This window comes from Petromyzon marinus, chromosome 38 (assembly GCF_048934315.1).
Source record: "Petromyzon marinus isolate PM22_M1 ecotype Great Lakes invasive population chromosome 38, UKy_Petmar_22M1.pri1.0, whole genome shotgun sequence".
NCBI classification, from domain to species: Eukaryota; Metazoa; Chordata; class Hyperoartia; order Petromyzontiformes; family Petromyzontidae; genus Petromyzon; species Petromyzon marinus.
The window spans coordinates 11,097,333-11,111,399 of NC_133704.1; the positions used below are offsets into that span (position 1 = coordinate 11,097,333).

Sequence of the window (14,067 nt, forward strand, 5' to 3'; positions counted from 1 at the left end):
TGAGTACGAGGATGGCTCTGCCTGACGTCTTTTCGGGTTGTCACCACGCGTGCAGCACCGCGCGATGTTGTCTTGACATTTCGCACTTCGCTGTGCTGACGAGGAGCTTCTTCTTCAGCACGCCGAGAAAAGACATCGGGGGGGGGGGGGGGGACAACACGGCACAACCCCGGCACCTCCGATTGTCCCCCGTGGTGGCAAGGAGATGTTAACTCCCTCGCCGGGTACACAGGAGGGCGTGGGTTCGATCCCGACCCTGAAACCTGCTGCTGTATATTTGGAGTTTGCGTGTCTATCCCCATGTTCGCGTGGATTTTTCTCTGGGCCCTCCGGGGTTTCCCTCCACAGAATCAACATCACGCGTTCGGAGTATTTGGCTGCAATACATTTCCACGTGATGATGATAAGCCATTTCAGCTATAATTTGTGGCCACGTCGTTTCTGAACAACAGCTATATAGCTCAGTGGACCTTGCCTAGTAAAATACAAAATATACACATATAATACATATGTAATACATACATATAAAATAGCACGGCTGGCTATGTACGGTGTGAAAGAAGTTCAACATGGGCAATAACCCGAAAATATATCAGAGAGCTGTAGAGTTGCTAACAATAAGATAATGCGGTCTGAACACGAACCCAGACTCGTCACTAACTTCAAATCTAGAACAAACTAACAGCCTCCACTCGCAGCCAGAGCCTCAACACGAGCCACCATCCCTCGTCACTAAACACGTCTCTACGCCAACTCAGTCTACATACCACTTAATGTTACACTTTCTACGCCACACTCCAAGCTCCACTCCAGTCTACCACGTTGCTCAGTCCATGTCCCACTCGACCTCGCCCGCCCATACTGGACATTAGTGAAAGAGCTTCATCGCTCATCAGATTCCTCCTGCAATCAAAATAAATATTCAGATTCTGACATGTCACGTGACAAGTCCGATAAATGTATTTTTTGCAACTGGAGAGAAAATATTTCACTGCTACTGAATGTTCACAAACTCAGTATAAAAATACGTCTCTTTATTATTATTTACATGTGGAAACAGCACAGAATTCTGCTTGTACAGTATATGATTTTACCGGAATTGCCTCGCTGCGTCGCGCACCACATTTATAAAGCATTGCAACGTCTGCACTTTACGTTACTTTCACACAGAGCAACCGCGATCCTCAGTCTATGCAATGTTACTTCACATTTAACCGCACACCGTATTTACTCGTACGTTTTTTTGTTTATGTAACCATGACCCAAACTTTGGGGCTGTCTCTTACTTTCTGGGGGCCATCCAATTAAGTACGCAAAAATGTCAAAACTTGACCCCCCCCCCTCTCCCTGTACGCACGCGTACTTTTTACACCCCCCCCCCCGAATCCGATAGGACGGCCGATATTTAATTTAATCCACGCAGAAACGATCAATTAACGTGTTAAAGCAAACAGTCCAACGCCGGCTGCATTAAAGAATTAACTTGCATACCCTGGCCACTTATTTTGCTGAGCTTCGTGATAGCTGCAGTCAGGGGTACGGTGGCACACGAGTGACACCTCTCCCAGTCCCACTTCTCCCGGCAGTACTTGTTGTCTGACAGCTGAAGAAACTGAACTGTGGCTCATTTGAAGGCCAATGCCGACAAATTATCGAGGCTTCACCCGCCCCCCCCCCTCGTTTCCTATGCGTACGTAAATTGTCAGTAGACCCCCCCCCCATACGCAAGCGTACACATTTGTGTTAACCCCCCTCCATGCGTACGTACTAAATGGGTGGCCCCCTGGTGCGCCTGTTAATCTGGAGAACATGGTCGGCCTGCACATGTACAGCCCTTTCGTCAGTCCACTGCTGGATGAGGGCCTCACCAACAACATTGTGGGGGATTATTCGCCCATACTTCACTGCGCGAGTCGGTGTGGATTGAATTCAGGCGAGGAGCTCAGATATTGGCAGCATATTACAATACAAGAATGGAATTGGATGCACTGCCCTCTGCTGAAAACGTTGCCCCACAAACAGGCTGCAACGCCTGTGTCGAGCATGGTGGTCGCCCATCCAGGCGTAGCACGGACCCAGGGCTCAATCTGTCGCGATCCGGCGTATTCCAGGTGATAAAGAAGTTCATCATACATAAATACATATGGTCATAGGCAGCTTTATATAACCATAATACGGTATGCAGTGGGGATCGAACGTAAATGTGTAATGTGACGTGGCATTCACAATTGAAAATTTAAATGGTAAAGTGTCAATAATGGTGATCGAAACGATTGCCATACGCAAAATATTTTACCCTATTATGTTTAGATATTATAAACTTGGGAAAATGAACATATGGTACAGTACGTTGCATATCCAACTATAACCCAATCAACCACCACACCACCTAGGCCAGTATTTGTGCATGGCATGACAGTTAATATTCCATACTCTCACAGACGTCGTCACATCCGAGTGGTCTTAATCTCGCGTACATTTGATTACTTCTAAAGCACAGCAGAGGATGTTTTCCAAGTTCGAAGCAGATCGCGATTCATATTTTGTCCAATAATGAAAATTGTGTTTAGCGCAACTATCGTTTTCCATCGATATTCACACATCCAACGTTTTTAAACGTTTCCGCCGATACATTTAGGCAGCGAGGTGGGTACAACGTGACCGGATACAGTTCCTTACAACGGCACATTCTGTTCACACGTGGCATACACCAAAACAATTTAACGGAACAATTGCTGTCAAGTCCACTTGGACTGTCACAAAATACATAAAAAATTGTGTAGAAACACACCTTATATATACTTTGGTTCTTTCTGTAAAGTCACGTAGGTATAAAATAAATCACGACGTTTCGGGCGCAACACAACCTGATGATGGACGCTTGTGTTGCGCCCGAAACGTCGTGGATTCATTTAATTTTAGACCTACGTGACTTTACCGAAAGAACCAGAGTATGGATTCCTGCAGTCACGAAAGCTTCAAATCAAGATTGACACCTTATATAAGCACAATTCTGATATAAGCAACACATGCTTGGATAACACTGCTGGTGGCGGGCGGGGGGGGGATGAATTGCCGCTTCTGATACAAGCATAAAGACATGTGGCCTTGCTCCAAAGTCGCGTATATTTATATCCAGCTTCGACTGTACTACAAATCGTGTGAGCGGCTTAATTCAGACAAAACATTGCAGAGCTAATTACAGGCGTATCTGTGCATTGCCTGCTTCCACATATTTTGCAAGCATTGGGCAAAAAAACTGCCACTATCGTTATAAAAGCCTTTGGGCTGTTTGCTATCCATTGGGCATCCCTAACAGGGCCTAAAGAGTCGGTGGAGGATGGGCTGGCAAGGATGAAGAGGTGAATGTGGAGCAGGAAGACAAATGCATACCCTGCTGTGACAAGAATTCATAACAAGGGCGAATCCCATACACTTAACTAAACTTTGTTTCATTTTTCCAGGTAAGGCCATATAGATATTTTTCAGAAGCGACCTGGCCACAAATGATAGCTCAACGAAGTGGCTTATCATCACGTGGATATTTATAGCAGCCAAATCCCCTAAACGCACGTTTCCAAATGTGGAGGGAAAAACCAGAGGACCCGGAGAAAAATCCACACGACCATGGGGAGAGAGAGACGCAAACTCAAAATATACAGCAGGCGTCAGGGTCCGGATGGAATCCACAACCTCCTTTATACCAGGCGAAATCGCTAACAACTCGCCAAGTGGCGCCCTCCACAGCTGTCCCGTGAGAATACTGAATATAGTCTTGAACCCAGCACCAAAAACCATCAACCTTGTACTGCCCCCACTTCTGTTGTTGCTTCACGTGACTGCCTATGGAATACAACAATCCTTTGCAGGCCCTAAGCAACTTTATCCATACTCTTTGGTTCTTTCGGTAAAGTCACGTAGGTAGAAAAATAAAATAGAACAAAAAATAATATATCACGACGTTTCGATCGCAACGCAAGGGGTCGCCCTCAAGGGGAAAAAATAATCCAGCAGTGGAACTGCTGAACCAGCGAGGACGACCGCTTGTGTTGCGATCGAAACGTCGTGATATATTATTTTTAGTTTTATTTTATTACCTACGTGACTTTACCGAAAGAACCAAAGAGTATGGATTCCTGCAGTCACGAAAGCTTCAAATCAACATTTAGCCAATTGTTTTTGAGCATTTTTTTAAATTAACATTTATTTTTACCTTTAGTTAAGTTTAATTTGGCTCGAACAAATATGCAGCCCATGTGCGGCCAGCTTGCATCGAGCCGATTTCCCATGGACAACAAAAAAAAACCTTCAGTTGTCCACGCATTGAAGCAAATCGTGCACTGCCGTATGACGACACATTAGTGCACCGCACCAGGCACAGTAGCATTTCACACATCAACGATCCAGTGATAAAAGACGCACGTGCAAAAACGCAGTCCAGCACACACGTTCAACGACACTTTAAATAAAGAAAACTGCTAATTTTAAAACTGGCCAAGATTACATGCATGGCAAGAAAATCAGTCTTTTGAAATTATGTGACTACAAATTTGTGGCAAAAGAAATGCAGTCTTAGCAGCTAATAAACCTCACCCAAAATTCAAAACCCTAAGAATCTAACCTATCATCCTAACCCTAAACGAAAACTAAATAATTGCGCAATCCCTTAATGTCAGCAAATGAAACCCAAGGGAAGCTCTGTTTGGTGGACAAAAATGTGATCTATTAATTGGAGAAAATTCCTTGAGGGGGCAACTAACTGCAGGAGCCGCTACCCACGGTCTCTTTTGCCGCACCGGCGGTGTGGCATCAGTCCGCTGCCTGCAAGATTTAACAAAATCCCACGCGTGCCCACCAAAAGTAGTGGTCCCAAAGACCTCGGAGTTCATAGTCCATCTTTCACGACGATGACACCTTTTCACATTAGTGGACGCTCAGTTTGGAATGCCAGGAACAGATCGGTCGAGGTGCCTCCCCCAGTGGCGACCCCAAGCCATCGGGATGATTTCACATTGCTCTGGTAAGACGGTGGGAGAGGGAGCGGACTCGGGGTTCAATTACCACTGTTATCGTGCAATTAAAAAAAAACGAATTGCCACCACAAAAGCAATTGTTAAACTTCATTGCGTAATTGTCATTTGAACTGCCCCCAGCTCCGCTACATAAACACATCCATGGTGTGGACGATCATTTTCCGGCACAGGGGGCACTTCTGCTGGTTGAAGGGGCCGCGCATGATGGTGCGCGCGCACGCGCTGCACAGGCACAGATGTCGGCAGGGCAGCAGCACCGTTCCCTTGGCCTGGTCCTGGCAAATCACGCAGCTCTTGTGATTATCCTCCTCCTCCTCTTGCTCCTGCCGTAGAAACTCCTGCTGCTCCCACAACGGCCTCACGCCCGCGGCCTCGCCGCTGCCATTCCGCGCGGCTTCACCTCGCTGCCGCTCGCGAGCCTCGACGACCGCCGCCGCCGCCGCCTCCTCGCGCCGCTGGTCCGGCACCGGCTCCGTCGGGAGTGGCTCCGGGCGCGGAGCGTCGACCCGCGCCGGCCCCGGGTCGCCGCCCCACGGCGCGCCGCGACGCGCCGCGGGCGGCTGCAGCGCCGCCAACGGAGCCGGGGCCGGGTAGACATCGAGCCGCTGGCGGTGCCTGCCCGGGGCCGTCCGCCGCAGCGCCGCGCGGATCAGCGCCGCCAGGTTCGCCGAGGCAACGCGCAACGCCGCGGAGAGGATCCGCGCTCGCGGTACGCGTGCGTACGCCGCCGCCCGCCTCCGCGGCCGCGGGCTCAGGTACCAGACGCCGAGGCCGATCAGCGCCGCGCTCACCAAAAGCCCCTGCAGCGCGACGGCGGTCGCCACCGCCCCGGCCGAAATCGACAGCAGCTGGAGAGGCAACCTGAGCGCGAAGAGCCAAAAGTCCACGGCGGCGGCGAGGGAGGCCGTCGCGACGGCGGAAGCGGCTCCCAGGGCACCTGTGGCTAGGCCCAGCGCGTACGCGACGGCGCCCGCGGCGACCTCCACCGACCACCCGACGACCGAGCCGGCTGCGCTCAGCAGGGACGCGAACGCGCCCGCCGTGGCCGTGACGGCGCCCGCGGTCGCGGCGACGGCGCCGCTCAGCGCGGCCGCGACGGCACCCGCAGAGTGCGCCGCGGCGCTCAGCGCGGCGTCCGCGGTGTTCGTCGCGGCGCACATTGCCGACGCGGCCGCTCCGCTCGCCACGGCGTCCACCGCGTTTGTCACGGCGGCTGTGTTAGCCGCGACGGCGCCCCCCACCGCGTTCGCCGCGGACCCCGCGGCGGCGACGAGCGCCGCTCCCGCGTTGCCCAGGGCCTCGGCGGCCGCGCGGAGCGCCCCGGCGAGCCCGAGCGCGGCCGAGGCCGGCAGGCGGGCCGCGGCGAGGGCGGCGTCCGCCGTCGCCCCGGGCGCGGCGACCAGGGCGCCGAGGCACTCGAGGCCGAGGCCGCGCAGCAGCGCGAGGCCTCCGCACGCGGCGCGGCAGGAGGCGGCGAGGAGCTCCGCCGCCCCGGAGGTGACGAGGCCGAGGGCGGCCCCGGGAAGGCCGAGCAGGGCGCGCAGCACCAGCAGCAGCGCCGACACCAGGGCGAAGTGCACCTCGAGCACAAAGCACGCGGCCTCGTACACGCGGAGCAACAGCGCCCCCGTGGAAAACAACGCCTCCAGCAGCAGCACCATCATCATCACAACCTCCACCTCCTCCACCTCTTCACTCGCCCCGCGGGAATTCTCCTCGTCTCATCTTGTGTAATGTTTACTCGTTGCGATCACTCCCGCGTGCCTGCCTCACTCGTTTCAACGCATCTCTGGCGTCCCCCACATCCTCATCCTCCTGAACTTACTTTAAAAAGTCTCCTCTTCACTCCGCCGTCTCGTATCTTAAACTCTACTCACCTCCACACCTCGTTACTCACTCCACTTCTCAGTCTGCTTTTTCCTACCTCTTCATCGACACTTTCGTCTCTCCTCACCTCGCCTCTACCCCTCACCTCGCCTCTCTGCCCTCACCTCGTCTCTACTCTCACCTCGTCTCTACTCTCACCTCGCCTCTCCTCACCGCTACCCTCACCTCGCCTCTCTTCTCACCGCTACCCTCGCCTCTCTCCTCACCTCGTCTCTCTCCCCTCACCTCTTCTCTCCTCACCGCTACCCTCGCCTCTCTCCTCACCTCGTCTCTCTCACCTCACCTCTTCTCTCCTCACCCCTCACCTCTTCTCTCCTCACCCCTCACCTCGTCTCTCTCCCCTCACCTCTTCTCGCCTCTCTCCTCACCTCGACTCACCCCTCACCTCGTCTCTCTCCCCGCTTCTCTGGCTTCAAACTCAGATGGCCGTTTCCCGTGATGCACCGCGGATCCGCGCAAGGACCCCGCCCACCCGCGACGTGCGGTGCCAGTGTCGAGGTTTCTACCTCGGGTTATTTTTTATTTTATTTTAAACTCCTCACAGATAACGATCTCGTAACGATTCTTGGTTCTTTCGGTAAAGTCACGTAGATAGAAAATAAAAAAATAGTAATAAAAGAAAAAAATCACGACGTTTCCATAGCAACACAAGAGGTCTTCATTATGCGGAGAGAAAAGAGGTTGGGGAAAGTCTCCAAACGCAACTCGGTTTCAGTTTATTTATTTTGGTATATCCCTGTGAGTCATTCGGCTCTTGAATCGGGTGCAACCACAACAAATAAAAAAAAACATGAACAAGAAAAACATCTTAAAGTGACTATGTGACTGTGCAAACAGAAAATCCATGGAAAAAAAACAGCAAAAATATTCCTGAAAAAAGCACCGTACACCAACGCTGTGTGCAAAAAATCTCAGTGGGATGCAAGTCAAACAACAACAACAACCACAAGAAAACTTAGATTAAGGCCATCAGTCTAACTCCGTACTACAACAAAACAAACACGTCCAAACCAAAAAACTTTTCGAAATAAAAAAATAAAGCCATAATTGCAACGTAACAGTGATCACAGGGACTGTGACCGAATTTTTACAATAAACTACATAAATAACATGTAACACCAAATCCTAGAGCCATAGCTGTCTGCATGAGTTACTCCACAACAACAGAAGCATCAGTCGGAGTATCAAATTTTGCAATGCACCTTTAAGATCAGCACGCTAAATCAAAATACAGATAATACTTTGCAGCGGTCATCCGGAGCGAAACATTTAATTTATTTTAGGCCACTGAATAGCAGTGGCAGCTAGGGGTGTACAACTCCTCTAGAGCACTTTTGATAGAAGATCTCATAGGTAGTGATTCAAGTTGCAGTTTATTGGCAATAGCATTCCAGACCCTGGGGGCATCAATAGCAAAGGCCCTTCATCCAGTTTTTGTACGGCAATAGGGAATGTGAAGCTGGTAAATGAGCGAAGACCTGAGGTCAAATTTGTTCTTTGAAACAGAGAGGAGATCCAGTGGGTAGTCTGCGGATTTTTTTTGTAAGTACATCGTGAATAAATAAGATCTGGTGCACAAGCCGTCGAACATTAAGAGATGTTAAGTTTGACCCAATGTAGAGATCACAGTGGTGAGGCCCTATATGGGCAGTTCAATGCAAATCTTAAGGCCGAGTGATAGATGGAATCAAGCTTCTTCAGTACAGTACTTGGGGCTGATTTTTTTACACGATGTCACAGTAATCAAGTAGAGGCAGTATGGTAGCTTGAGTGAGTTGTCGTGGGGCACGAGAGTTGCCAGGAGGCAGCCAGTCCATCGGTTTTCCTCTTCGAGAGCCCCTCCTCAGCTTTCCTCCTCTAAAGCCCCCTCTTCATGCACTTGCCCCCCCCGCCCTCTCTTCGCTTGTGTTGCGATGGAAACGTCGTGGGTTTTGATACTTTTATTTTTAATTTAATTTTTTTTCTATCTAAGTGACTTTAACGAAAGAACCAAGAATATGAATTCCTGCGGTCACGAAAGTTGTAAGTGACAATCCTCACACCGAGTCAACCCACGCGCTTTACTCCGTCAAAATCCTCACACCGGGTCAATCCACGCGCTTTACTCCGTATTCTTGTTCAGGGAAATGTGAGTTTTCAGGCCCACAGCCGTTTCAATAGGAAAAGTGTTTGTCTATTTGTTCGTGTTTCTCCCTTGTGATGGGAACTTTGTAGGATGAACGTTGGGATTCATAAGAGGCACGGGGTGACCGATAAGGTCTGAGTTTGTCTGTGATAAGCTAGGCACTGATAAAGGGTTGACAGGTTTGCTTTTGCCTTAGTTTATCGTTTAAACTGTCTCAGCCACAACCCTTCACATACAGTGTATGCAATATCAACACAAATGTAACTACGGTAATTTACATAACTGCAGCACGCGTATTATAATCAGTTTGCATTCAACACAATTGCAAGTTTCGATTTAAAGCTTTCGTGACTGCAGGGATTCATCTTCTTGGTTCTTTTGGTAAAGTCACGTAGAATGGTAATAAAATAATAAAAATAAAATAAATTCTTACGACGTTTCAGGCCACAATTGGACAGGCCTGTTTCTTCACCTGAAGAAGGCTACTTGTGTTGTGGCCGAAATGTCGTGAGAATGTTATTTTATTATGTTTTATTTTTATTATTTTATTTCCATTCTACGTGACTTTACCGAAAGAACCAAGAAGATGAATTACAAGTTGATTTTGTTGTATTTGTTACAAAACGGTGATAACCGTTTAGCCGGTTGGCCGGATTATTTTTTGTTAACGTGAGAACCGCAATGCTAGGATATGTTAGCTACCTCGCCTGGTATGCGGACCACGGCTTGCGGACCGCTTCATCAGGGCTCGTATTATCCAATAGGCCACAGTAGGCACTGTGCCTAGCGTCTACTCACTCACCCACTCGCCCAATCACCCACTCACCCATTCACCCACTCACCCAGCCACCCACTCACCCATTAACCCAGCCATCCATCGACTCGCCCAGCCACCCACTCACCCATTAACCCAGCCATCCATCCACTCATCCACTCACCCACTCACCCAGCCATCCACTCACCCAGCCATCCATCGACTTACCCAGCCACCCACTCACCTAATAACCCAGCCATCCATCGACTCACCCACTCACCCAGCTACCCACTCACCCATTAACCCAGCCATCCATCGACTCGCCCAGTCACCCACTCACCCATTAACCCAGCCATCCATCCACTCATCCACTCACCCACTCACCCAGCCATCCACTCACCCAGCCACCCACTCACCTATTAACCCAGCTTTCCATCGACTTACCCAGCCACCCACTCACCCATTAACCCAGCCATCCATCGACTCACCCAACGACCCACTCACCTATTAACCCAGCCATCCATCCACTCACCCACCAGGGCCGTATTATCCAATAGACCACAGTGGTCACTGTGCCTGGGGCCTACGAAAACTAATTTTGACCATGGCTTTTTTGGTTTGGGTGATAAAAAATGTAACCAAAGATATCTTCTTCTTGACTAAATATACGCATTCATATGAAGGATTGCCACAATGTATGTACAAAGAGGCAGTCATGTCAATTATTTTTTTTCATAAGGTGAGAGAAATTAACCACTGGAGATGGACTTTTTCGAGATTTTTGTCATTGCAAAATTAGCAAATAACATCTCCAAATGGTGTTTTTTCGCACGATCTCATTCTCAACAGAGAACAGTGCACGGGAAGACAAAAGCGTTGTCATATGGTTGACCGGAGACATCTGTCCAGCGGCGAAGTGCGCGTGAAACAAGCGAGTGCCAGCGGCAGTTGTTGGCCTCCAGTGATGAACACAAGTGCCAAGGCCCCCTTACAAGAACCTCAATCCGGCCCTGACCGCTGCTGCTCGAGGTTCTGCATCCCCTGGGGGTGCGAGATGCCCTTTCTGGGGGTAGCGAGACATGGGCAGCTTTTTTTTTCGAAGGTAAATAATCGTAAACACAAATTCAGCACGGGCACGTGAGTACACCAACCGTGTTTCATCGAGACTAATTATTTATTTATGAACATACATTATTTTTTTACGATTGAGAAGCAAAGGAGTGAAAGGCTGCAGTATAGGTTAAGAAACATTGATCTAGATTCTAGAGGCTTGAATCCCCCCTAGATCTGGCAGCAGCATTTCCACATTCCACATTCCATCGCCCTTTGGCCCCGTGCAGCGTGGCAATCACGGCACAGCACCAACTTCTCATGTTTTCGCCTTCACGTCGTTTGGGCTTTAAACACGAAGCTGGTTGCCAACACGGGCATAGGTAAGCACTATTTAATTAAACAGTGATTGTCCCAGGAACAACCTGGCACCTGTCACATGAATGCGAAGTCCTTTTGCATTGTTTGGTGTTGGAGCTTTCTGATCCCCCGTGCCCCGAGATGGCATCTGTGAAAGAGCTTCATTGCTCATCGGATTTCTCCAGGATCAATAAATATTCTGGTTCTGATCAAATTAAACGTGAGCAGGGTTACAAGCAAATGTGCAATTCAAAGACGAAACGGCATCGGTGTGCACAGTACGCGTGAAGGACCGTTTTTGTGAATCCACCGCTGAATGAGACCCATCCCCACACCTGGAATCTTAAAAAAATATAAAATCCAAAAATTCATTTCAAAATATAATTCATGCAATGCTTTAATGTCAATGGAAGTCGGTTCGAACGTTTGTTAAAATAAATTAAATGACCCGATATTGTGATTTGTTTCAAGTAATTATAACTCGAAGCATCCTGAATGTTGGGCCACCCTCTCTGTGGCGTTATTGAGCCACTTAACGAGCGATTACGTGTCGGAGGAACTGCAGCGCCCGGAGAAAACCCGCACATGCGAGGATGTAACAACCCTATCCCAGGGGTCGGCAACCAAAATAACAAGAAGAGCCAGTTTTTTTTCTTCCAATTTGGTAATAAAATTAACTCAATACATTAAAACCTCGTTATTTCAGTAATCATTCGCAATTGGGGATAATTCGCCACTGCTGCGCTTTCGGCATATGTACGGTGTATTTGTAATTCGCCACGAGCCGAATTGCTGTACTGAAAGGTCCGATTTCGGCACGCACGTGGTCAGCGTCGGTGCAGACCTGTTGCTTTGCTTCTTTGCCTTGCTGATGCAACTCGCTCTGTGCAAGCCAACCCTCCGCAGAAATGTCGTCGACGCCCACATCAAGAAGTAATGGAAAGGGACCGAAGTCCGAATCCCTTAGTCTGCGAGACAAATCCAAAGTTTTGGATGGAGTTGATGCAGCTGTGTGTCAATGTGCATGGTGTGTGAAGAGTTTGGGGAAACAAATTTGGAAAAAAATATTGGGGCAGGAGGCAATTGGGAGTACCATTGTACCTAATTCAGAATATTGGATAATTCGGCAAGGCCAGATCCTCCATGTGTTGAATTAACAAGGGTTTACTGTATTCTTAGTTTTTTCGGTAAAGTCACGTTGAAGAGAAACAACAAAATAACAAAATATATATAAAACAATAAAAAATTCTCACGACGTTTCGACCATAACTCAAACGGTCATCATCAGGTGTGTCGGTTTGCATGTTTTATATATATTTTGTTATTTTGTTGTTTCTCTTCAACGTGACTTTACCGAAAAAACTAAGAATATGAATTACTGCAGTCACGAAAGCTTTAAATCAAAATTTAAGGGTTTACTGTGTTTCAAAGAACCTCAATGCATGTGATTACGAGACGGTGGTCCTGAATAAATAACCTCACGAAGCAATCCTTGGCTGAAATACATTTCCACGTGATGGTCATAAGCTACTTCGTTGAGCTTTAATTTGTGATAGCCAGATCGCTTGTAAAAAAGAGCCACGTAGCTCAGTGGGGGACTTACCCTGTAAAATAAAAAAAATCGTAAATAGAATCAGGCTGCCGACCCCTGCCCTATCCCATGCAGACGGAACAGGTGGAGTCGACATTGTCGCTGTACTGCCTTCTCCTGTAAACCCAGGGTATGCCACCGCGACATCCACAGTCATGGGAGTTTCACAAGATATGTACGATCCACCAACCTTCGCCTCCACTGCTGGTACCCACAAGCCAATTTTTCGTATTCAGCATTATACTGCACCTCTCCTTCATCTGTACAGTATATACAAAGTATGTTTATATCAAAGGGAAGCTCTTCACATCTATAGGATCTGAGACACGCAAAACATGTATTTGCAAGCACAAGTGCAAAAAAAAGGAAATAGCGATTCCAAAAATAAAAAAAAATTGGCTGTAACAAACAGGGAGGAGAATTTGCCCATTACATATTGGGGATGAAACACGGCGTCCATTCCTTGCTGTGTTCGGGAAGCGTTTAGCACGACATGCATCCACCAAAAAGCCAGTCCATGCAAGTGCTAAGTCCAATGAAAACTGCCCAAGTCAACCAGACCATGCTTAGGATTTCTTAAAATTCAGTGTAACATGGCAAAGGCTTCAACGGGCGAATCAAATTAATGTATCGTGTTCGGGAAGCGTTTAGCACGACATGCATCCACCAAAAAGCCAGTCCATGCAAGTGCTAAGTCCAATGAAAACTGCCCAAGTCAACCAGACCATGCTTAGGATTTCTTAAAATTCAGTGTAACATGGCAAAGGCTTCAACGGGCGAATCAAATTAATGTATCGAATACCCTAAGAGTAGCGGTAGAAACATCCCAGGCCGTGCCGCGCAGATTCCTTGATGCTATGTTACGATTGGAGGTTACGCCTCGTGCTGCAAGCTCAAAATACTTGCACAAGTGCAACAGGCAGGTGAGGCATTTATTTTCAAAAGTTTTTTGTTAACTACAAAATGTACAACTGCAAAACATGAAGGTGTGTAGGGAAAAAAAAGGCAAATTAAAACAGATTTGTAATCCACGTTTGAAAAACACTCATTAAACAGACACTTCACTTCAGGAACTGCGGTTTAAAATGTACAAACACAAACCCCTTTGCACAATAACAAATCAAAGTGCAATATACAAAACTTACTGCGTTTATACAATACGTATCAATGTTTACATTTCAGTTTCGGGTTCCAGCAAGAAGAAATAGTAAATTAGGCTAATCTAGAACAAGGCAGTTGAGAATTACAACCATTCAGGAAATGCAAG

General features: G+C 48.3%; 1 protein-coding gene across 1 annotated transcript; it reads right to left on the reverse strand.

The window, feature by feature from the left end:
* Positions 1-1,019: 1,019 nt before the first annotated feature.
* RNF26 (ring finger protein 26) lies at positions 1,020-7,381 on the reverse strand. The gene has a single exon (XM_032968032.2). The coding sequence runs from the start codon at positions 6,698-6,700 to the stop codon at positions 5,159-5,161; it is 1,542 nt and encodes a 513-aa protein (XP_032823923.2). The 5' UTR covers positions 6,701-7,381; the 3' UTR covers positions 1,020-5,158.
* Positions 7,382-14,067: the final 6,686 nt, after the last annotated feature.

Excerpts from the sequence above, each read along its gene's own strand:
- RNF26 (XM_032968032.2), bottom strand. The coding sequence starts at position 6,700 with ATGATGATGGTGCTGCTGCTGGAGGCGTTGTTTTCCACGGGGGCGCTG.